Source organism: Triturus cristatus, chromosome 4_2 (assembly GCF_964204655.1).
Source record: "Triturus cristatus chromosome 4_2, aTriCri1.1, whole genome shotgun sequence".
Taxonomy (NCBI): Eukaryota; Metazoa; Chordata; class Amphibia; order Caudata; family Salamandridae; genus Triturus; species Triturus cristatus.
The window spans coordinates 780982248-781008027 of NC_140586.1; the positions used below are offsets into that span (position 1 = coordinate 780982248).

General features: G+C 43.9%; 1 protein-coding gene and 1 long non-coding RNA gene across 4 annotated transcripts in view; one reads left to right on the forward strand and one right to left on the reverse strand.

The window, feature by feature from the left end:
- The first annotated feature begins 13921 nt into the window (after positions 1-13921).
- LOC146835038 (uncharacterized) lies at positions 13922-25715 on the forward strand. Its single transcript, XR_014960676.1, has 3 exons — positions 13922-14310; positions 17331-18209; positions 25131-25715. It is a non-coding gene; the product is annotated as an uncharacterized LOC146835038 (long non-coding RNA).
- The window catches only part of LOC146835037 (cytochrome P450 4B1-like), a 276047-nt gene continuing 264188 nt past the window's right edge, over positions 13922-25780 (reverse strand). For all 3 annotated transcript variants that reach the window (XM_085602698.1, XM_085602699.1, XM_085602697.1), the window contains one exon: positions 13922-14159. In XM_085602698.1, the coding sequence (XP_085458824.1) occupies positions 13991-14159 (169 nt within the window). In that variant the 3' untranslated portion in view covers positions 13922-13990. The remainder of the gene's footprint in view (positions 14160-25780) is intronic.

The window sequence follows — 25780 nt, forward strand, 5'->3', positions numbered from 1 at the left end:
ATACAAATTTTCTACAAGTAGTGGAAAATACATTTTTAAGATATCTATTGTCTGTACCCAGAACAACATCTGCTTACATCTGTCATGTCGAACTGGATTTAACGTATCTGTCTGATATTATTAAACTTGAGCCAGTCTTACTGTGGCATCATGTGTGGATTAAAGAAGAACCCACATTAAATAGGGATATTTTAAAGGATATTTTAAAATTGGAAAAAGTATTAAGGATCCCTTGGATTTATTATGCTTTTAATTTTATGCAGAATCTGGGTCATCCGGAGTAATTTACTGATCCCCAATCCCTGCAATCAGTAAGCAGGAAGGAATTAAAAAAAGAAGGTATTGCAATGTTGGAAATGACAAGGTTGACGACTGAAATTTTTAAGCCCACGGTATTGGAAAATCAAATGATCTTAAGTGTTTTTAAAATACAGCCTTATTTAGCCATAGTTCCAGTAGGGTACGATAGGTTTTTACTAACAAGATTCAGACTCGGTATACTCCACAGACTGACCAGCTTTCCCAACATGAATAACTGGAGTCGCACTATGATAGCCTGTCCTTGCGACGATTGCTCATGTCAATCCACCATCCATGTCATCTTTTTTTGTGGTTTTTACTCTGATATTAGGAAAGTGTGGATTCGACCAATGTTAAAAATGATGGGGCTTAGGACTTGCCGACCTGCGTATATTGCACTGTAAACCCTGGACAATGCGGATACGATCTGGAAAGTTGTGATGTTTTTAAAAAGGGTCGTCGCCTATAGGAAGAGCTTAGTGTTTTAATGAACATTGGATTTTAATACTGCTATCCCCGATTACATTTATGACTTTTTAACTTTCATGTATGACTGATGTTAATGGAGTTATTTTATTTTATATACTGTTATTTTGATTACATTGGTGTATGTACTGCTTTTATGATTGCATAATTTTACAATCGAATAAAGCTTTAATTGATTTGACTTGACTTCTTTTTAAACCTTCTGGTACAGAAATCCTCCACTTACCTCAAAGACACTAAACACCTGGTCAACCTCCTTAAGGACATACCTTTTGACCCAATAAACATCACACTAGTTGGGATAGACATAGAAAGTTTATACACTAGCCTCCCCCAAGAGGAAACCCCAACAGTGATAAATAAAACCTTGGATGACACAACCTGGGATTTCAATACTCCGAGGGAAATTGTAATGAAGTGTGCATCTCTGGCCCTTAAAGACAACTACTTCGAGTTTGAAGGTGAGTTTTTCCTTCAAACCAACGGGACATCTATGGGTATAGCACTTTTGCTATCGTCTTACGACCCATAAAAAAGGATTAAATGATAACATCCTGTGGAATTCACTTCACAGTACATAAACCATGGAGAATAACAAGAGAGACTTATCCCCCTTATGAGATCCCATAACTATCTGCATACCTCCAGCTTATTCTCGGATAATAACAACAATTGAGAAATATACAGTCTAATACCTGCTTCCATACACCACCCATGACGCAATAAAAATTGAGCTAAGTGTCTGGTTAGTTGACAAAAAATATGGGTAGTCATGGTCAAACCGATTTATCTATGGGGCACTACACAATATAGTACATGCACCCAAGTTCAATTGTCTGGGTTGTGCACAACATGGTCTGCACCCACTCACCCAGATGCGTACCCTGAGAGATACTTATTTCCCAAATCTATTTCTTAATGATAAAATCACGCTCCACTCAAAAATACCTTGTTCATTTTTTACATCATTTTTATTCGTTGCTTACTTTAGCAAGCATTTATACCCACTCACTTGACATCAGAATAGTCGAGAGATTACAAACAATACATTATATGCAAGACGACCCCCGATAGAGTCTTTTTACCATGTCTCACTTCGAAACCACGCCACCAGCTGATGACGTCATGATGTGGACGCCGAGGACGGGCTCCGGGAAACCCAACGCTAAAAGGCGGTCTCCTGAGCAACCACACATCCTCAGGATCCCGTAAGCAGGCCGCAACAGGTATGAGTGGAGGGCAGTGGACCTTGATGATCGTGTGACTACGGGCACTGCCCCCTGGCAGGATCCATGCCGTAAACTTTAAAAACTGTAGTATTAAGCATTAACCACGTTTATACCCACCAAAAATGTCAGAAACCAAATACATCACTCTGCTGTAGACACTGGGTTCAGCATTTGCGGATACAGTTACTAAAGCTTCCCCCTATCCGCATATCGCGATGCACGGATGGGTGCACAATTTGTCACCACTATATAAGATCATACATAGATCAAGCCTGACACAGCATGTAGCACACATGAGTGCATGACTCCCTCTGGTTGTATAATATATGTTTTCATGTGTGTCATGCCGATTTTTTGTTTGTGTCTTTGTCCTTTTTTCCTCTACAGAATTCTTAAGGCAACGGAAGGAGGAAACTAATAGTTTCTCTCCAACTCATCGCACCTTAGTACGTGCGCACTGATTGACCCCAGTCTTGGAAATTTCCCATTGACTGGATCAAGCACTTTCTACACCCCTGTTCCTAAAGAAAGCCAGAATAGGATACAGCCTGGCTGAAACATGTAGACCTATATTTAGGATACTAGGGACAAATACTCTACACATGTCCGCCCACCCATTTTTAACCCTGTCACAGGGCCCCACTATTAAAATTAGTTCCACTATTTGAAGGCGACCCCATAGATAGTTTTGATATCACTCGCTATCACACTTATCACAACACACCAAAAAACCTGCCCTACTGTAGTTCAGACGTTGAAGCACACCCAGGGTGCACTCTGCGCCTTGGGTGGGACCCGATGATGATGCATGCCACCAACTAGGTTGGTGGGTGAGGGTTTTCCTAAGAAACCCATCGGTTTCTCAAACACAAGCTACAGGCTTCCCTTTGAACCAGTTCTTCTTGATTGTACATAAACCTTTAAGTAGACATGTGATACCAATAATTGAAAAGATAGTGCATAGCATATCTGTAAACGTCCAATTTGTAAACCCAAACCATGTACAGGCGATCGAGCAGTAGAATTAGGGGAAAAAGGCGAGACCTGGTGAGCCTAAAAACCAAAGTTAGAAACATATATGTACTGGTGGTGTACTGGAGTTTGGTCAATTACTATTAATTATATTTGCAGCTTAAGATTCGTCTTGCCACAGCGGTTTTGATTATGCCAAGTTTAGACGATTGGGCTTCTGAGCAGTGTAGGTTGTGACAGCGCAACACACAGTAAGTATGTAGGTGAAATATGGTCAACGTGTAGGAAAACCTTGATAAACCTATAACAGAAAAAGTGTAGAACGTAATGTTGTGCGCTTATGGCGGCAGAGTGGCAGGCTGTCTATACCAGAAGAGCACCAACCCTAATTTTGTTCTTGGATTCACTTGTTGATATGTATATTGATTTCCCTAAACTTCATACGGCTTAGGATATGCGAATAATTTGGCATAGCCACCTTCACTTTCTTCAATGTCCGGGCATTAGTTGCACCTCATTAGTGCCAGTTTAACACTAAAATGAAGATATAAGCAACAGAAAGGTGAGCTGTCAAGCATTGCAAAAGGCCTTCTACTGCGCAGCAACAAGTGTCGCTGCATTTTAGGCACCTTTTGAACCCCTTGATATAAAATCTGCAGTTTGTTTGTTACAATCTGTGGATTATGCATTAATTTATGGATTATGTGGCAAGTCTATGTGAAAAAAACACTGCAGCCACACAATCACATAATTCAAGTGGCCATAGATATAAACTACAGGCTTCATTCTGGACAGTACCGACCCATCTATTCCTTTTTCTGAGAAAAAATGTATCATGGTATTAAAAACACCTGTTAGGTACAGTGCTCCAAAGTGGCAGAAAGGTCAGTGGCATGCACTATGTATCAACTCAGTTTGTATCCACGTTTCCTTTCCTTTCTTCCAGCATCACTGTCTTTTGACTCTGTGCCACCAATGTCTGTAGCACACTTTATTTGTCCTTATCGGACACACCACCTTCCTTTTATCACAATATCAACAAACAGTATTTAATTTGCGCATAATGTTGGTAGTTGTTGGCACAAGCATTCATTTGTGGACGCCAAGACTTATTTTTTAACATGAGATTTTGACCAGCGCAAGAGAGAGAAAGGTAGAAAACGAGGAGAACAGAGTCATAGGAAAGCACTGACAAAGGGAGAAAGGAGAGCGGAAAATGAACTTGCAAGAATGAAAAAACGAGACTGGAAGAGCAGGATGGTGCAAAAAGCGGAAATAGGTGAATCCAAATCTTGGTTGCCTTGGTAACGAGCAGCTCTGCATTTAACAACGCTGACCAAGAGCTCCTTAAAGAAAATCTGAGCCCCTGTACACATTTAAAGTGTGTGTGTGTATAAATCAACGCATTTTGTTTGTGTTGGTGGTTTGCCTCTTTCACTACAGAGCCAATGGCGGGGGCCTGCGTTCTGCCTTTCGCCCATGCTGTCTCTTCCACAGAGCACTCACAATGAACGTCTCTCTCTTGCATTCCAAAGGTCATGAGCAGAGTTTTTCTTTTCTATCTTTTTGTCCATCGTAAGAGTAGTTGCTTTTTGTTTTAATTAAAATTGGGTGTCTTTGCATTTAGAGAGTATCTAGCCACTCTTCTTGAAATATAATTTCAATATTGAAACTGCTCTCCTCATTACTTATCAACTGATGACTTCATTCCATTTCAGCGATATAAATAATCACCTCCTCCATTATTAAAAAAAAAGAGAATCACTATCATCTTCTCTTTTTTGCTGTATTTACAAATAAAATCCATACAAATGTAAAACAGTCACCAGCTGGCTACATTTTCATCATCTTATTCTATCAAATACCAGTCAGTACACCGCATATCTATGAAAATATTTTTTTAAGTTAAATACTATTCCAGACACCTCTTCTCATTCACACATATCTGCTATGGAAGCTCTGGTAAAGGGAGACTGTCCTACCTGGCTCTCAGAGTAAACAAGTTGGTGTAAAAGAAGTACACTATGAATTGCGCAGAATAGAAGTGAGAGGTGACGTGTGACCAACAAGTGATTAACACCTCGTCACCAATACACAGGCAGCAACTCCGGTGCCATTTTAGGTGGTTTGAAACCACAAAGCCTGAGAACCAACTTGTTAGACAAAAACAAGGCAAACAATGATGGTGATAAAGTGTAGAAATACTTTTGGAAATAAATGTATCTGTAGCTGGACTGTGACCGATGTTGGAACCCTTTGTCGGCCTCAAATGATGGGGCGGTCTCACGTTTCTGTCACTCTCTACTTCACCAATAAACAGAGAGGGGTATGTGGCTGAATGAGATCTTCGGGGCTCTTTTTCCCAATCTTTTTCCTTTTAAACTGACTGACCGCCCCAGTAAGGGATGCATGATCTTCGACTGAGTCATTGCTGACGTTTTCCTGTTTTGGGGCCCTGAGACCTGTGGTGGAACTGTGAACAGGAGTTTTGTGAGATTACATAAATACACAACACAGAGGTGAGCAAGCCACTAAAGGCTCAATTCTGGTTTGACCCAAATACCTAGTACTGGCTCTGAGCGAGGTCATCTAGGATATTTAGGGGCCTATTAGGATGGAGATCAGAAAGCCTTCCTCCATTGTCGGTTACAATACTGACCGGCTAATTATGTATCAGCTGGTTGGGATTGAAACCAGACGGTCATTCCGGCTGGCTTCCGACGGGCTCAAGGAATATAGGTATGTGCCTTGTCTACGAGGCCACCTCTTCATCAACAACAACCTTGGTACACTGGGTTTAAATAGCTATCGAATGAATATAGATAGTCACGGCATAGAAGACTTTTTTCTTTAACTAATAAAAGAACTTTAAAGCACGTCTGCTTTTTCTAAGCACTATTCTCTTGCACGGGTAACTTTAATATTTATTTATTTTTCTCTAAGGAGACATAAGTGTTATAAAATGACACTCCGATCCAGAAGAGTTCAGGAGGAAGGAGTTTATTAGTACAGATCCTTCAGCCTCCGCTCAGGACTCCAACATTCTAACGTGAGCTTCAGCATCAACATTCTACACCCGAGCAGTGCCATATGGCAGGGAAAGGGGGGGGGGGGGGAAGGAGAAGAGAGGGAACGGGAAACATTACAACACATCTCCCTGCTAGAAGGAGAAATAAAAACATCCATTAAGGTAGTGTGGGTAAACGTCCCCTATAACCCGAAGGGAAGAACAAGTTATATAGGAGGGTTACAACCAATAACATTCAATATAGCATAACAATCTCATACAATAACAAGTGAAGATGTGAGATACAGGAAAACAAGAAGAATTACCACGGAGAGTTACATCTTGTAATCCTCTTGCCATCTTGGTGGTCTACGTATTCTTGCAACTTTGTGATCATTACTTATGGACGTTGTAATGCTTTGATTGTCTCCACTGATAGGCTTGGAACCAGTAATACTTGGGCAACCAGCTATGTTGTCCATGCTCCACATGCTTCCATCCTCTAGCACTACTGAATTGTTGTGAACTCGGATTATCCTCAGTGGTTTGGAAAATGAGGAAATCTTGGATTTAGACAGAGACGGTTTCTTAACGACCACCCATTGCCCTTCTCTCCACCACTTGTTGGATGCTCCCCAACGTCTGTCATACCTGTACTTGTATTCTTGTTGATGTTTATTAGTTTTAGCCAGCACAGAATCTCTGTCCACCCAAACAGGCGATCCCCCATTTAGCCAGTTGGGTGTGAGTTTAGAACCAGGGTTCCTACCTTTGAGTGAGATAAACGGGGAAACTCCCGAGACAGCATTGGGTGTCGTATGATACGACCACAACATTTTCCTAATGGCTTCATCAACCGGTACTTGTGAGCTCAATGCAAGTTGAATGGTGTCCTTTAGCATCCTGTTAGCGCTTTCCACCAGTCCATTAGCTTTGGGGCAGTAGAGTGGGGATCTGAGATGTGTGATAGACAGTGTGGACATAAACTGCTTCATCTCTTCTGAGGTGAATTGAACCCCATTGTCTGTTATTAAAACGCTTGGAATACCCTCTTTAGAAAAGGTAGCTCTCAAGAAATTTATCAATGAAGCAGTAGTGATGGAAGAAACCATTTTCGTTACAATCCAATGGGAATGGTAGTCAATGAGAACGAACATGAACTTGTGAGAATGGTTTAGAAGATTCAGAGGACCAATTATATCCAAACCCAATTTGTCCCAAGGTATGGTGGGGATTGCTACCGGGAAAAGTGGTGATTTGCGGACAACTTTAGTTTTGTCACTGGTGCCACAGGCCACACAACTCTTTACCTGATCCTCCACTAGTGAGTCCATACTGGGGAACCAGTAGTTCAGTCTGATTTTGCTTTTTGTCATGCTTCTACCCGGGTGGCCTTCATGTGCGATTTGGATTATACGTTCATACATATTTTTTGGAGGAATGATTTTACTTCCTCTACAAATTAGGTCTCTTACAACAGACAGTTCATCTCTCACACTCCAGAATTTACGGATAGCTTCAGGCACCTCAGTTATGTTTACAGGCCATCCTTTGCAAATCATATTTCTTAATGCAACGAGATCACTGTCATCTTTTAAGGATTTCTCCCATTCTTCTCTATTGATGGCTGGGATTTCAACCACAAGGATAGTCTCCTCAGGAGGGTTTTGCATTGGATCACCACTGGTCATAGGTAGTCTCGAGAGACAATCAGCTACCCTGATTGTCGGTTCCTGGAACATATATCATGGAGTAGTTGAACCCTTGTAGACTTAGTACCCACTTGGAAATGCGTGGAGTAGCATTTTTTGGCGTTTAGTGGAGAATAACGGGAGTAATGGTTTGTGGTCTGTTCTTAATGAAAACGGAATTCCCCATAGGAAGTACTTAAAGTGGTTTATGGCCCAATAGCAAGCTAGAGCTTCTTTTTCTATTGTAGAGTAATTTAGTTCGGCATCTCTCAGTGTTCTTGAAGCAAAAGCTATCACTTTCTCCTGGCCATTTGCCCACTGCATGAGTGAAGCTCCTAACCCCTTCATGCTAGCATCTCTGGTCAGAGTGGTTTTGGCATTGGGGTCAAAAGCACTTAGGATAGGTGCCTCAACGATGGCCTCCTTAATGTGTAGAAAGGCAGACTGACACTGTTGACTCCACTCAAAAATTGTTCCTTTTTTCAGCAACTCTCTGAGGGGACGAACTTGATCAGCAAAGTTCTTGACGAACTTGGACATATATTCTGCTGAACCCAAAAAAGATTTAAGCTCATCCTTATTGTTGGGCGCTGGGGCTAGCTTGACGGAATCTACCAGGTTGGATTTGGGTTTGATTCCCTCGCTTGAGATAGTGTGACCGAGATAGACCACAGATTCCACCCCAATTTTGCATTTGTCTTTCCGAGTGGTGAAACCTGCTTTACTGAGTCTGGACAAAACTGCTTCTAAAGTTTTGTTATGCTCTACTGCTGATGAACCATGAATTAGGATGTCGTCTTGGAAACAAAGCACTTTGTCCAGACCTTGCAGTATGTGTTACATGACACGCTGAAATACAGCCGCAGCAGATGCCAGCCCAAACGGCAATCTAGAAAACTGATAAGCCCCGAACGGGGTAATGAAGGAAGTGAGGGGTTTAGATTCCAGATGAAGAGCGACCTGGTGATATGCTGAGGAGAGGTCTAGGACTGTAAAGACTTTAGCCCCGTGGATGGCAGACAGCATTTCGTTAATGTTGGGGAGAGGGTGTCTGTCCACCCAAATATTGGAGTTCAAATCTCTCAGGTCAACACATAGACGGATTCCCTTGCTACCTCCCTTAGTTGCGATGACAATGGGTGCCAACCATTCGGAACTTTCGATCTTTTCAATGATTCTGCACTCTTCCAATCTGTCAAGCTCTTTCTTAAGAGGTTCTCTTATCAATAGCGGGATAGACCTTGGTTTATGAACAATTAGTTTGGCATTAGCTTTAAGTCTGATTTTGTGAAGGAAACCTTTTAGAAGACCAAGATTGTCTGTAAATACCTCTGGAAATTTATTGCAAATTTACATCCCAATGTTAGACCTGTCGATCAGGTACACGGGTTCGAGTGCATTCGGGTCCAGTTTGATTCCTAAATCTTTTTGATGTTTCCATCCGAGTAAATTAGAACCATTTTTTGTAATGTAAAGCTTCCCAACGGTCGATCTGTCTTTAAAGTCTATGTGCATGAGTAGCATCCCCACAAGTGGTATAGGATCTTGATTGTATCCTCCTGGTCTGATGTCTGGAGGCAAAAGACTATACTTTCGTGCCCCTGAATTGGCCTGAAACGTAGTTCCGTTGACGAGAGTATATGGGGAACAAGAATCTGCATACACCTCATACTTGACCTTGTCCAGCAATATTTCACACTTTGGGTAGGAAGAGCTACTACATTCTGTAAAATTATAAACTGGGAAAACTATGTCCTCACTAAGGACCTGTGGATCAGGATCACTCAAAATCATGTGGGTGACATCTTTTTGAGAATCATGACACACTTTGGAGAAATGGCCGCTTTTCTTACATTTGCTACACATAGCGCTTCTCGCAGGACATTTCACATTGTTGGCTAAATGATTGGGATTACCACACCTGTAGCATCTTGGCTTGTTTCCTGATGTAGTGTGTGTTTCAGGATCTGAAAGTGGAGACTTGTGTTTGGTGTCTTTACTAGAAATCTTGTGTACATTGTTTTCTGAAACCAGTTTAGCCTCAACGGCTTCCTTCATCTCATTCATACAATAAGCTGTATGCTCTATACTCTTAGCAATATCAATTGCATGTTTCAAATCTGGGGCTTCTGCTAGAAGTCTCTCTTGTATTTTCTTGTTACTGGTACATCTTACAAGCTGATCCCTAATCAGAGACTCAGTTAAAACACCAAATTCACAAGTTGAGGCTAAACCCCTCAATACAGCTATATCATTTATCACTTTTTCATTTTTCCCTTGAACACGCAAGAAAAACTTGTGACGTTCTAAAACAATATTAATCTTATCACCAAATTGCGCTTCCAATTTCCTTAAGGTTAACTGATAAACATCATGTTGAACATCACCATCACGATCAACACCCACATTTACATTTTCAACAATAGAATCAGGAAGGTCATCAAAAATTTCCCTCCCCTGTTTCCCCAGATTGTGCAGAATGACATGCTGTTTGCGCACAGCAGAAAATCTGTCACCACCAATGGCAATAAGATAAGATTCAAATAGGTTCACCCATTTTTTCCATGGAATCAAGGGTTCCCCAACTTCATCAAGGAACGAAGGAGGTTGAGACATTGCAAATGCGGACATAATAGTGAAACGTGAAAAAATGAAGAAGAAAGAAAGAAGTAGAAAACAAGAAATGAGCAGAAATAAAGGAAAGCCAGTGAAAAAATGAGCAAGAAAAGGAATTGAAGAAAAGAAGAGATAAACTAGCAAAAGAAAATGAGGGAGAATCCAATAACTCTGACTAAACAAGCTGTGCGTGTCAGCGGATTGTAATTGGCAGGCAAATGAGAACAAATAAGGTAATGCGCTAAATAATGATCTTTGACGAAGCACCGATACATGAGCTGAGCCTGTCAGCGAATAGAAATTGTCGCATGCAGGCTGAAGTTGGCAAGAAAAGTAGTGAAAATTGTCAGCAGCAACGTCAATTGCACAAAACGCTATTGGTGGAGTCTAAATTCCCCCAGCAGGAGGAGCAGTGCTGGCAACAACAGGGGAAATTAGAATGAGGAGCTGAGTCTTGAAAAGAAGCGTCCTCCGGCAATCCAATCACATGGGAGGGGCGGGAACGACCTCCGTAAAGCGGACTTCCCTCACAGAAGACGGAGAGAAAGGCATAAACACCGCTCAGGGAAAGAGCCAAAACGATAGCAACTTCCAGCTATAGGCCCTCGGTAACACCAGCAGACGAACAATCGGTAGGAAAAAAGGTTTGCCAAACACGAGAGTCAACGTGAGTGGCCTCGTAGCAGCGGGAAGCAGTTCGTCAAATAAGCAGCAGCGCCAAGTCCTCACAAGACGTCAGAAACAGCTGCGCTGAAAAGTGACAGGAGGAAGAGACGAACTCACCGGACACATTGAGCGACGGAACGAGCAGTCCGCCAACACTCTGTCCGTAACAGGATACGCCGCAACTCCGCTGAAAGGACGAAGCTACCGGTGATTACAAGGAGACCAGGCAAAAGGCAGCAATAATACTGGGGAAAGGATCCGTGTCGTCCCCAGCACGGTAAGTTGATCCTCGTCGCCAAAAGATGTTATAAAATGACACTCCGATCCCCTTCTACTTTTCTATTTCCTGGGTGCTAGTTTCACGAAATTAAATAATGTGTGTGTCTACTCCATATCTTATATGGATCTTTCTAGAAGATTGTGTGTTCTTCTGTCAATATTGGCATAGACATCAAAATTATGAAGCATTTAGTTCTCATATTTCCATCATGATCATGGTTCCAAGCTTAGAGTGCTTGTGCATGTTTTATATTGTGTTTATTTTGCACTTTATTATAGAGAAAGTTGAGACAGTTCCCCTGACGAAGGCTTATACGCCGAAACGCGCGTCGTGTTTTCATCGACCGCCAGCCTTTGAATTATTTGCCAACACACCAACTCCTTCTCTTATCTTTTTAAAAATAATTGTTTGTATAGCACTGTATTTTATTGTGTTTGTTACAGTATTTTGTGTCTATATATATATGTGTTTGTGTTTATGTAATGTGAATATTGCACTATTTGTGTGAAATAAGAATAATTGAAAATATCAATATATATAAAAAGAAAAAGGAATAAGAGAAAAATATGATGGACAAATAATAAATATATTTTGTAATAAAAAGAATTGCCCTTAGTCATATGTACATGTTTATCTAAAATGCACTCTCTTGTATGAATCACTTCCAGTTAAGACTTAAGCCTGATATACTGTGATAATTAAATAGTATAGATCTTGTGCTTAGCTTTCCTTTTTACCCCTTATGGTACCTTTCCCTACAGCTAGCAAGATTCATTGTTTTCAGTAGGGATCCCCTTCTTACCAAATTGTATTACATACATACAACACAGAGGTGAGCAAGCCACTGAAGGCTCAATTCTGGTTTTAACCAAATGCCTGTTACTGGCTCAGAGCGAGGTCTTCTAGGATTTTAAGGGGCCTATTAGGATGGAGGTCTGAAAGCCTTCCTCCATTGTCGGTTACAATCCTGACCGGCTAATTATGTATCAGCCGGTTGAAATTGAAACCGGACGGTCATTTCGGCTGGCCTCCGACAGGCTCAAGGAGCCCGTCGGCCAGTCGGAACCGGCTCGTAATCCCAAAGGGCGGGCCTGTCCGACATAAAGCATGTTTGAGGGCACCTAGCAAGGCCGCCTTGTGTGTGCGGCCTCCGGTTAAGGGCCGAAGGGGCACCTATGGGGCCCCCATTGATCCCTGCACCCAGTGGCAGGCACCTTGAGGTACCTGCCACGGGCTGCAGGGATGAACAACACCTCACATTTCCCTATGGGAGGATGTATTACGGCCGGTATACAGCTGTAATGCATGCTTCAATAGGGAAATGTCAGGGTGTGACCAAACAGTGTTCCGTTGCATCCTAATGTGGCAGGTGGGACCCCCGACCAGAGGTCGGTCAGTCACATTTACGAGATGGTGTCACCTGACATCGTAATCGCCCCCTTAATCTAAAAAGGAGCAAATCCTTCGGGTTCTGCCACTCACTCTCATACCTCAGTCACCACAGGCCCCACCCCCCAACTGTCACTCCAGCAGCATACTGACCAGAGCCGCACTTACGTTCATTTTACAGATGGGCTGCTAGTGAAGCCCATGCAGAGCGCTGTGAACATGTTCGGAGGGGGAAAATATGGTAATGATTTTTCTGGGAGCACTTTCACTGCACTGGGTCTTGATGGGCCACCCATCTGAAATCTGACCCATGCCAGGGTGAATGAAAACTTCTAAAGCCTGAGTCATATGGGCACCGTGTGAAAGTTTATCTGCAGCTAATTGAATGGCGGAAGCTGAGCTCTGCATTCCACTTGTGAATTGTGAGTCAATCAGTTTGATCTCCGAGACCTTTGTTTTGTTAAAGTGTGTAGCTGCCTTTCTTTAAGGTGTTGAGCCTCTCCTGAAAACAGTGTCATTCTTAGGCCAGGGTAAGAAGGCACTATCAACATTGAAATAGATTACTCTTCCTCCCTTAAATGTGTATTTTTTTCTGGAAAGACCACTTGGTCAGTGGTTAATTTGTAAAAAACATAAGTGCCGGCGCTCTCATAAGGAGGCAGCTTGCACCAGCCCGTTTCTGCTGTTAGTGCCGCCTCAGCTGAACCAACTACTAACCATGGAAGTAGGGATAGGATGTGGCCTAATGGCCAGAGCTGCCAACTTTGCGGCTGGGGAGCCAGGTTTCAGCCTCTGCCTTGCCTCAACATCCTCTGATTTTGGGCAAATCACTTAATCTCCCCATAAATAAATGTGTCTTTAACTGGTGCTCATGAAAAAGCACCGGTGTTGACAATTAAGTGCTGGTGCTGAGCACCGGAAACCTCTGGCTCAAATTAAGCACTGCTCTTGGTTCAGCTTGATTTTACACAACATACCTGTATTTAGTGAACATAGCTCCTTGAAGTATTAAAGACAAACCATTAACATTTGATGTAAAACAGAAGTGAGAAAGAGGCACCCGCCTAGTGAATGAAGAGCGCGCCTTGAAGCCAGGAAACGCCCTAAAGGGGCAGAAGCTTGCTTCTTGTTTCCTTCTTGGGCACTGGCACGCCAGTTCGTTTTAAAGATTTCATTTGTTTTTGACAGCACACCTAGCGCAATTCTTGTGATTTCGAATGACCTCTCAACTTCATTTAGAGTAAATAATGGATTGATGACTAAATAAAAGCAACACAACAATGGCCGCGGTCAGCCTGTCTGTTTAATCATCAGAACATGACACAGAGGCACTGATGTTTTGGCCGCAGCTCTGTCACTTGACCTTCTTCAGGGTCAGGTGGATGCCGTTCTTTGACCGCAGGACCAGCTGAGGTAGTTTTTTAGGAGGCTCCATGTTGCTGGGAGAAAGCTCAAAGCGGAGCAGGGTCAGCGCTACAGCCACTTTGATCTCGTTCATAGCGAAGGTCTGTCCAATGCAGTTCCTGTTGGAAGAATGGTGACATGTTTAGTGAAAAGGCTGCAGTCCCTTGTGCATTCACGACTGCAGAGATTCGCCTAGATGTGGGCGTAAACAAAGCACTGCAATCATCAGACTTACAGACCCCCAGAATAGAATACACAGACAAATAAACAGTTAGGGTGACCAACCGTCCGTAAATTTCACGGACCGTCCGTAATTTGGACCTCACGTCCGTTGTCCGTGAGGGTCCCTTTCACGGACGCCTTTTGTCCGTAATTTTGGGCATTGCAGGGAGCAGCGCTGTTCCCTGATGGGGCCGCCTCGCGCTCCTCCTGGAGCACAAGAGCAGCCCCCACCCGCCCTTTGTCATTCTGTAAGCGGCTGATTGCCACATACAGAATGACAATGGGGCATTCTGGGCTGCAAAGTATATTGCCGGCCTCCTACAACCTCTGTCCAGGGCAGGGCATTCTGTCAGACAGAAGACTTCCTGGGAGGGGAGTGGAGGGGTGGGGGGGGGGGGGGGTATGCACTGGGGGGAAGTTGTTTCTTGGCGTTTCCAGAATAATTTTGTTTTCACTCAGGAGGCCTCTCAGGCTGCCAGCTAGTTTGAGAAGATTAGAGAGGTAAATCGGAGAGTTAATTTGGATTGTGTTGTAGGCAGGAGTTGTTTGAATTTTATTCTAGACATAAGACAATGTAACTAGATGAGGCTTGCAGTCACATTACTAAATTTAATTGAAAATGGGATAAGTGGAGTGTAGAGCAGTTTTGAGTGGGAGGAGTTTGGATTGGGTGATGCCCAATAGAGTGCTCCCTTAATTATCTAAATGCACACGTTGCTGAATAAACTTGTAAACATTACTGGCATCTCGGGTTTAATCCTCTGCTGTGAACACATCTAATCCTGCAGTTCATGCACTTGTTCTCACCTCTAGAAAAACGACAGATGCTGATGAGACTCAATGGAATGATGAAGATTTTTTATTAGTTCAAATGTCTAGGAACTGCCATGTGATATGTGTTTTTGGCCCTCCGACGATAGATTTTACCATGATAAAGTTGCTGTAAGGAACAAAACGTGTAAGCAAGGCTGATTTCAGTTTTTTTTCTTTTTTTTTAATATATTGAGTCTATCGAATAAAGCATTATACTATTGAATGAAGATTGATTTCGCCATAATTTGTGAATCCAAGGAGAGTTATTGATTATTTCTTCTCTCTTAACATTTCATTGAATGCCGAGGACTTATAGTACATTGTGAAGTTTTGAGTATGCCACCCCACTAGAATATTTTATTCTGAGCCATCCAGGTTTGAATGTTTACAAGTACAGAATGGAGCCAGGTCAAGCAGTGATGAGGTTTTTACGGTGTATTTAGGTTGCTTCGGAAATCGTCTAGCGCCCTGGAACATTAGTCCATGTATTGACCAGTTCTGTTACCAGCATTTGCACCCTTCTACCATTTGTGGTGCACTGTACTTATTTAGGATCGTACTATTCTTTCCATACAGTTGTGGAATTTTGTCCGATGCGTTGTGTTAGTAAAGCTTTGTCCAGTCTCTTGTGAAATCATTTTTTATATTGGTTAGCGTGAAAAATAAAAGGTGAGACAGGGGCTTTATGGTGCACTGTGTGCATGGTTGCACGTGCCAGAGGATACGTTTATTTCATTCCACTGGGGTCAAAGGCTATTAGGGTGACAGTCTCGCCATTTTAGAACTGATGCATTTTCAATATCAAAGGAAGCCATGATTACTGCTTTTATATTTTATGAAACTAACAACCATTGACAAAGCCAATAATTCTGGCTTGTTGCAGGTGTAACGTTACTTGTTGTGTTATATGGATACAATGACAGAAGACGCAAAATACCAGTCAGGCGGTACACTATACTAAGCACAGATTTTTAGCTTAGGTGTTTAAAGCCACGCCCTTAATTACATCAAACATCCACTTTGGAGAAACCCCCCAGTTTTTTCATCCCACTTAAAGTCCTGGAAACAACACCATGTCACAGACACCTCATGCCCTGGCGCTGTGCATCATGCATGACTCATGACTCAGATTGCCTATGTTCAAGGGCATAGTGAACCCTTCCCCGCCCCACCCCTTGCTTTAGGAACTAGAGCAAGAGTGACGTTCTTGATGGGCCTCTTCTGTCTGCAACTCTGCAGACAAAGGCTCAGTTCATAAATAAAATGAAAAGGTGGGTGAGTGAGTTTTTGAATGGATGGGTGGATGGCTGGATAGATCAGTGAAACAGTGAATGGATGAATGAGAGGGTGAATGGATGGATAATGAGAGAAAGGATGGATGGATGAGTGAGTGGAAGGATGGATAAGACAAAATGTAAAAAGATAGATGTATGGGTGGAAGGGTAGAAGGATGAGTAAAAGGGTGGATGGATGAGTGAAAGGATGGAGGGATGAGTTAAAGGGTGGATGATGGGTGAGTGAGTGAATGGATGGATGGATGAGTAAAATGATGGATGAATTGATAAGTGAAAGGATGAATGAATGGACCGATGAGTGAAAGGGTGGATGTAAGGATGGAGGAAGGAGTGAGTGAAAGGGAGGGTAGATGGACAAAAGAATGGGTAGATGAGTGAAAGGGTGGATGGATGACTGATAGCGTCAATTGATGGATTCATGAGTGGATGAGTAGATGGATGGGTGGAAGGAAGGATGGCTAAGTGAAAGGGTCGATGGAGAGAGAAAGGGAGGATGGATTGATAACTGAAAGGGTGAATGGGTGGATGGATGAGTAACTGGGTAGATGGATGAGTAAGTGAAAGGATGGCTGGATGGGTGAAAGGCTAAAAGGCTGGATGGATGAGTGGAAGAGTGGATTGATGAGTGTACCGATGGATAGGGTGAAAGGATGGATGGATAATTAATGGATGAGTGAAAGGGTGGATGGAGGGATGGATGAGTGAAATGATGGATGGAAGGATACATGATGGATAGGTTTGCAAATGGTTGAATATGTTTGGATATGGATGGGCTTAATTATATACTAGTGCGCAACCTCCTCTTATATGTCTGTAAAATGTACCTTTTGCCCCGAAGTTTTGTCCTGAATTTTGACCTTCTGTCCTGAATATTTGTCCTGTATTTTGACCCTTTGTCCTGAATTTTTACACTCACCGTCCTGAATTTGGACCCATGCCAGTTGGTCACCCTATAAACAGTGCCTACCACTGGTCACTGTGTGCTCTCCTATGCTTCGTCCTATGTTTTGTACCTCACAGCTTTCATCACCAATTTGAAATCTTAGTGCTTTTGTGTAGGCTTGGGTTTGGGAGGTTTGTGGTTTGTACAGGGGTCTTTGTCAGAGGCGGTCATAGACCGACTATGCCCTGATTGGCAGTAGGATGAAGTTTTATGGAGTGGTGAATTTGCATGCACTTTAAACATAATTTACAATATGCACTATTTTTTTTAAACAATTTTGTAATAATTATGGAGGGAAGGATATCAAAGATAAAAGGGAGAGGGGAAATCAGATACCCAGGAGAGATGGATATTAAAGGCATAGATGTGTGTGCTTCAGAGAGAGAGAGTAAAGTGTGAGAGAGCTCCAATGACGAGCGAGTGGAACACTGGTACGGTGCGAAGAATTTGTGCTTAATTTGCACCGGTGTGCATCACACTTATTTCTCAACGCTGGCACCTATTTGTGACAGTCCACCACATGGGGGCGATGTCTCTTTATTTCTGAGCAGAGCACATCAGTAGGTAATTTAAAAAAATCATTAAACAATAAAATTAAGTGTGGAGTGTAATGGTTAATAGATAAGGGTGGCACTGGCCTTTGGCTGCGCTGGCAGGGTGAGCTGTGGCCTTCTGTGAAATACCGTGGATTAGGAAGAGTTGAAATAAGAGTCACATGCTTTCACACATAAAGGTAAACCGAAATCTCACAAAAACCTAGAAATGCGAGACAGAGAAGATATATCCCCATATCCACCACAAGTCTAATATTTGTATACTTCTGTTCACCTTTGGAAGTGGCTGATTTGTATGGCCGTCTTCGCACTTAACACATACAAGCACACGCCTTAACATTAGTAATCAGGCACATGCTCCCACAAGCCCATCCCCAAATTGTAAAATGTAAGTAAGTAGAGGATGTGTGTGATCTGTATATCAGGCAGACCAGCTCACACACTGAGGTAGACAAGAGCCCCTAGTACATGCAAACGTACTATCCAAGCAAACAGAGGTAACTCGGAGCAAGAGATACACAACTTTTTCCTGAAAACGGAACTCACACATTCACCCTTGTACACATTCACACTATTTTATGTAACTGGCAACTCAGAGGCGCTATTCAGGTACATATCTTCGCGTACATGGTACTATTGTGAAGATGTCTATAAGCACAGAAACATGTCTAACCACCGACCTGCAGAGTACAGAGACCTAAAGATAAACAGATATAACTAACATCCCGTCCCACTCAAACACATTCCATATCGCTGCATTTATTAGGGTGGGCAGAAATAAAATAAAATACGTTTTTTCTGTTTTTTTGTCTCACAGGCACATTGCACACTTATACTATATTTAAAATATTAACATGAAACATGTATTTTCAAAGTCCATGTTCACCCAAGTGTATCTAGACGCTGAAAAGCAGATGTTTATTGCTACCCAACTCAATGGTACTCATATTATCGACCTCAGAATGATGAAAGGCTGAGTGACCCACCGGGATATGAACCTGCAACCATGAGGTCGAACACAGGCCCTACAGTGAATGCAATAGTGTATTAAGTCACCAGACATGGCATTATAACTAGGGTGACCAACTGGCATGGGTGCAAATTCAGAACGGTAAGTGTAAAAATTCAGGACAAAAGGTCAAAATTCAGGACAAAAATTCAGCACAGAAAGTCAAAATTCACGACAAAACTTCGGGAAAAAAGGTACGTTTTACAGACACATCAGAGGAAGTTATGTGATAGTATAAAAGTAAGTAAATAGATACCCACTTAAGTACAAGTCAAAATAAGTTTATATTAGGTTGAGACAATCGTGCACTTAACGATTTTAGGTCTCGTCTAGCGTGGGCTGCGCACAGGCGCAGTCTCGCTGGAGAGATTTATTGTTTTTAGGTATTTTCTGTAAAGGGCTTTAAGCCCGCCCCTCTTTTCCATTGGCTGGGGTCACCGTTTATGCTAAACGGTGGCCAGCCATTGGAAAAGAGCTGCTCGTGACGTTTTTGTTTGGCTTTTTGAGCCATCGCATTTGGACGGGCTCGTCTGCCTTCCTTGCGTCATGAAAGTTTTCTTATCTTTATGGGGCCATGTGTTCAAAACACATGGCCCCATAAAGACAAGAGATCGCGTAGTAGGAGACGTCACTATTCTGAAAAGTTTCCTTAACGCTTATTGGTTGTAAGTCGGCGGTGCTTTCTGTACGGAGAAAGTTGCAAAAAGGTGGAGGACGAAGAACTGTACTCGTTGCTGGCAGGCTTAAGGTGACCCAGAGCGGTATCTGCGAAGTTGTCCAGCCGGTCAGAAAGGGGTTATTGTGTGCTACCCTGGCCACTTTTTCTTGTATGAGCAGCCTGGCGATGAAGCAGATGATAGCTATGCGGCGTTTAGCTGATTTGCTCCAGAAACCTCTTTAAATAACCTCGTAATGACCGCAAGTGCAGCCTTTCTGTAAAATTGTCAAACTGTAGGTGACACTAGTGTGAGGATGGGATAAAGAAAGCAATCTAAGAAAGAAATCCTATAGAATAAAAAAAATGTACGGCTCGCCTCACAGTCATACAGGACAGAGGAGAAAGCTGTTTTTATTGTTTAATAAAGCAGAACGTGATGAAGTGCGGCTGTAAAAGAGAATAGAGCATGGGGCTGGGGGCGCATTAAACGTGATACTGGGGGCTTTTGTACACTCCATGCTCCCCCAGCTCCATAACCAACCCCTCCGCCAGCCCCCAAATAACACCGGCCCATTACAGGCGTCCAGAAGTGTTTCCCTTCCAAGGTTAAAACATCGGGGGCTCCTTTTATCTGCGAGGGAGCATTTTAATCTCGCTCCCTTTAGGAGAATAAATCACTTTTATAGTTTTAAGTGAATTAATGAGTTCGGTATCTAACGGGAGGGTGCGTGCATCTTTTTCTCCCCTCTATACAAAAGTCGGGTTTTATTTTGCTCCGGGTGATGGTGATGTCGCTTGGAGTCTGTGCGTATTTATTGGGGGCATGAAAACATATTTCGAATTTAAAAGGCTGCAGATGCCCTGGCAGGGCGCCCCCTCTGGCCACATGAAGCCCCCCCCCCCCCGAAGTGATACACTTGGCACCGTTTGCCGCCTTTTCTGTCCCTTTGTTGCAATTTACGCCCCCCTCCCTCCCAACACACACAGCTTTTACTGAAGAAAGAAGCAGAAAAGGGGTTCCCTGCCTTTGATGCGGCCGGAGGACAGACGAGGTGGCATGTTACCGTAATGAACACCGAGAAGAAATGGGAAGGTGTTCTTTAAACATGAAATGTGCTTTCTTTCGATCTGCACTGAAGGCAGACGACGTAACTGGGCGCGCGCGCGTGTGTGTGTGTGCGCGCGCGCATGCGTGTGTGTCTGTGGTGTCCTAGAGACGTGTGTGCCCATGCACGTGTGTGTGTGTTTAGAGAGACACGTGTACTTCTAGTATATATGTGGGGATGTGTGGTGTGCGTGTGTTTGTGTGGGGTTAGCGATGTGTGTGTGCGCACGTATGTGTAGAGCGGAATGTATTTTATATCAATGTGTGGGGGGGTGTAAAGACAGAGGTGTGTGTGAATTGCTGACGCAAACCAGCACACATTCCTGAAGCCAGTTATACCTCTGACTATAGAAACCTTCGTTAGTTTTAAGAAGCACGTGACACGCTGCGCTGTGCACACTTCTGAACGGGGCCTCCTAGGACGTTCATCTCACAGGTAAGGAAGGTGATGGGGACTTCTTGTCTCCACCGGACATTTGCGAAAAGAGTGAAGAAACATTCCATCCATCCAAGCTTACTCATCCATCCATCTGCCAAGCACTTTTCCAGGGCCGGTTCTGGTTCCCAGTCCGGCCCTGCGCTCTTTCCATTTCGAACGAAACATTGACATTTCCTTTGTTTTAATCCTAAATTAAGTTTTCCAAAATTGTTTCGCCCCTGTTTTTCTTCAATACCGTTTTTAGGTCTCGGCTCGAAGGCTGCGCTTGCGCAGTCTCGATCCGAGATTTAATGACTTGGAGAAGAGGGGCTTGAACCCGCCCCTCTTCTCCCCTGTTCTCCATTGGCTGGCCTCTTGAATGCTGGCCAGCCATTGGAGAAGAGGTCCGTCACTCCGAACAGGCCCCGTCCTTTTCGGATTCGGGGGCGTGTTTTTTTCAAGAAGTCTAATTATCTCCTCCAGCCAATGGCAAGAGGAGAACACGCCCCCGAATCCGAAACCGCCGCTGCCTTTCTCCGAGGCATTTCTGCTTCGCCTCGGAGAAAGGCAGCGGCGTTAGGTTGCACTCCACAAAGTCTCTGTAGTTGTGCCCTGTTCAGTTGCTTGCTCTTAGTAATGGACCCCTGGGAGACACGTTCTTGGTTCGGTTCGGGCATATATTGATTTTTTGTTTTCTCTTTTGCCATTGCAGTGGTCAGTTCTGTTTCGATGGCATGCATTGCTGAAATAAGGGGTTCATGGGTTGTTTTGTCCTTCTGGGAGAACTTAGTAGGTCAGCTTACGGTAACAACAATGAGCCCTGCTGGTCACAGACTCTGTCCGGTGAAGATCAAGGGGCTCCGTAGGGCAGTCGCGCTGTACTTGTGGTTCAAGAGGTGAAGATGTCTTGTGTACTGACTTCAAGGACTGCCTGCTCTAACCCGAGTTGCTATCCTTCAGTGAGTTGTAGCTGGTGCATGTAAGGGTAACCCTCAATAACTCGACCAGCGTTTGCTCTTTAGTGGACACAGAAATGTCTGTTTCCTCTGTGTTCGTCTGACCTATCGTCTGGGCATCCCCATGGTTCACAAGAGGCTGATCTTTCCGGCACTAGTTTCTCCTTGACCAGGGTTGGTCGTTGATCCGCTTTTGGCCTCGGCTCAATGGTACATAGTGTCCAGCGTTTCTCTAACTGGAGACTAAAGTGGGCGCCATGCCAGACGCATGCGGGCTGGACCTGCCTGTGAACACTGACTTGGGAATGTGAGCGTGAGGTGGCTGGGCAGGTTCGGCTTCCGAGTCACCTGGGGGCACGTGAAAGCACGCGTGTTGTCCTTGTTCAAGTAAATGCAGAGGCATAAAGTTCCAAGGACTTGGCTCACCACGACACACCCACACTCCTAGCCCCCCCAGTGCAGTCCTGCTTCTGCCACATGAGTTTTTTTTTTTTTTTGGCCCATTGCCCCCTCACAGACTTTATAATCCTGTTGTAAGGCCCACACGATTCTTATTCATCGTTGATGGCTTGCTGCCCACAGCCGTGACTTTTGTAAACTGCAGCCTTAAATCCTGCCGGGACCAACCATTCCGCTTTTCGCCATTTGAAATGGTGGCATTCGGCCCGCACTTTCTTTTCTGCTCTGAGGCCCCAGGAATGGAATCGGGCATTTGAACCAAGGTAACCTCATGGCAGACTTAGCACATGCCCGTCTAGCTGGTTCAGCCCACGGCAGAGCTGTGTGATCTTTGGCTGGAGCAGCGTCGGCTGTTCGCACTTGTGCGCCCTGTGCCAATCCTGGGCCCTTTCTGCCATGTTGCCAAGTCAGCGGCTTGCCCTGCTGCCAGATGTCAGCGGCGGCTGGCCAGGCGGCCGACTCAGCAGCCTCGGCCCTTATCTTGGCTGACAGGATTGTTGGAGGGTGGACAAAAGGTCGGCAGGAAGGAAGGTCCATCAAGGAAGATCTGGGAATGGGGAAGCGGGTGTTTTCTCGATCCATACGTTGGAAAGCTCCGTGAATGTCTGCGAGCCTTCATCCTGTCGCTTAAGACAATCGGGGAGATTGTCTTATGCGACAGGATGAAGGCGTGTGTTTTAATCTTCAGAAGAGTAAAGCACAAAGCAACAGGAAAGCCCCGAAACAATTGCACACTTCGTCCCTGCACGGTCGTACGAATAAGGTACGGCCATCAATTCAGTAACGCTGCTGTTGCCTTGTGGTAGATGCAGTTCATGATGTATTTGAAGTACAAAGTGTCTGCCGTCCTTTTAGGCGCATCCATTGCTCGCATGTGTTGATGTGTGTTTTTGGAGTTTTATCGATCTTAAGCAGAAAGTATGGGTTCTTAATGCTGCCTGTAAATGTGAAGCACCTCTGCAAGCGAAAACGGGGTCAACCCATGGCAGGTCAAACACATAACTCTTGCCTTGTCACCTCTCCTGTCCCGTCGCTTCTCCTGTCCCGTCGCTTCTCCTGCCCTATCGCTTCTCCTGCCCTGTCTCTTCTCCTGCCATGTCGCTTCTCCTGCCCTGTCGCTTCTCCTGCCCTGTCGCTTCTCCTGCCCTGTCGCTTCTCCTGCCCTGTCGCTTCTCCTGCCCTGTCGCTTCTCCTGCCCTGTCGCTTCTCCTGCCCTGTCCCTTCTCCTGCCCTGTCGCTTCTCCTGCCCTGTCGCTTCTCCTGTCCCGGCACTGCTCCTGCCCGTTCACTGCTCCTGCCCGTTCACTGCTTCTGTCCGGTCAGCACTCAGTGGCTCTGTGTGTGGGTGCAAAAGCAATAGGTCTCGCATTTGAGAGTGATTAAGCTATTGACCTTGTAAATAACAATGCCGTTTCTTTAAATGTTTTAAAAACAAAAACATAAACAAAAATAATGTCATGAGCAATGCCAATAGCTCTAACTTTACCAATGCCGAGACCATTGCATTGTAAATACTTGTTTTAGGTGCGAGAAAAATTATGAGTAAAACTTCTCGCCTTTGGCTTTAATTTAATTCCATTTCTCAGTGAAAAGTTGAAAGACATCCGGATTGGTTTTACCGTGCGCACTTCATTTTTTTATCACCATCCCGCCTACTTCCTGGCCGATTTATTATGTGTCTTTGCGCTAAGAAGCCGGACTTTAGTTTCATAGCGAATGCACATTAAACCAGACTTTTAAGAGCAGTTCTGATATCTCTTGATTAACTAGAGCAGTTTGTAAGGTCTTTCTATTTAGCCACACACTCTGCATTGGGCTATTTTACTCAATGTGGCTTATAGTCGCGGAGTCATTACAATATGTTTTTCTATTCGTGGCATATGCATATCTTTACTGAATACCGGGCGTAACTCCTGTTTTGGAATAAACATTTTCCCCAAAAAATTGAATAAACATTTCCAACAAAATGTAGCGCCTTAAAAAACAAAATGTCTGATGTGTGTCCCCTAACTTGTCTTGTGCACGTTTCACCATCTACATATCCCGCCAATACGGATTTCTGAAAACAAACACACACGAGTTTTAGCACATATTTTATGGTAACAGCGTTTACGCAAGTTCATCTACGTAAGGGAGAACTACCAATTGTATGTCTAATTTTTTTTTATTTATCATTTTTCACAACGACGTTTCCCTCACCAAATCCTAACACTTAAAAAGGTAAAACCATAAAAGGCGTTTCATTATGTTTTTAAACCATTGATATTTTTTTGTACTATGTCCTAACAGTCACTCTTTGCTACGTCAGCTACCTCAAATATAGTTATTTTATTAAAAATACAAAGCCCGAGGTGTGCCAACGTTTGTATCGGAGCGGGTGTTTTCTACGCCCCTCACAAATACGCAGACACAGACTGAACTGAGGGTGCAGTTACTGGGGCTCAGGACGACGGTGTGATATTGTACAGTACTTTTTTGTGAAACAGGTCAAAGTCAGGCATAGAAGCCGACATGTTCGAGCCCCCAGCCCCTCCCAGCCACCCCCCTCTCTCCCTTATGGGGAGCTCGAACCCAGCCACTCTGCCTTGTTTGTTTAATTGCCTTAAACTGCAACTTTCCTTAGCCTCCCATCACCCAGGTTCTGAGGGATTAATTGAGTGTTAACGCATTTTATCTTTTCACAAACGAGTCCAGGATCTCCTGTTGAACGCCTGTAATCTGGTCTCCTATAGACAAGCCCCTGGCAGCTCTCCAGCGTGGTCACCACAGCAGCGCTCAACCCACTGAGCTATCTCACCCCATTGCGGTGCTTTTCTAGCACGGGAGTTATTACCACGCTTCTGCTTCAGCCTCTCTGTGCAGATTTCGCCAGATTTACCGCACGGATGTTCCTCTGAAAGAGGGGGCGTCTGTGGAGGTTGGGCACCCTACTCCGCAAGCAACCGATGCTGCTTTGACACTTACACCCAGGCAGTAGTGTACTTTTCCCCGAAGGAGAAATGACAACACTGTAATTCCATGGAGGGCGAATAATTAGGGAAGGGTGTTGTGTTTCTAGGAAGTCATAACTCCCCGCCTGCCACCTGGGCTAGGATAATCACTCCTGTCAGCAGAATGAGCATAATTCACTCCCACAAAGTACAACCTTGGCAGGTCCCACCCACATAATTTATGACAGCCACCACTCCTACTGAAATGGTCTAAATAAATGCATGCAGATACATAAAAATATATATATGCATACATATGCATATATGTTAACACATATATACATATAAATATGTGTGTATATATTCACAAATATATAT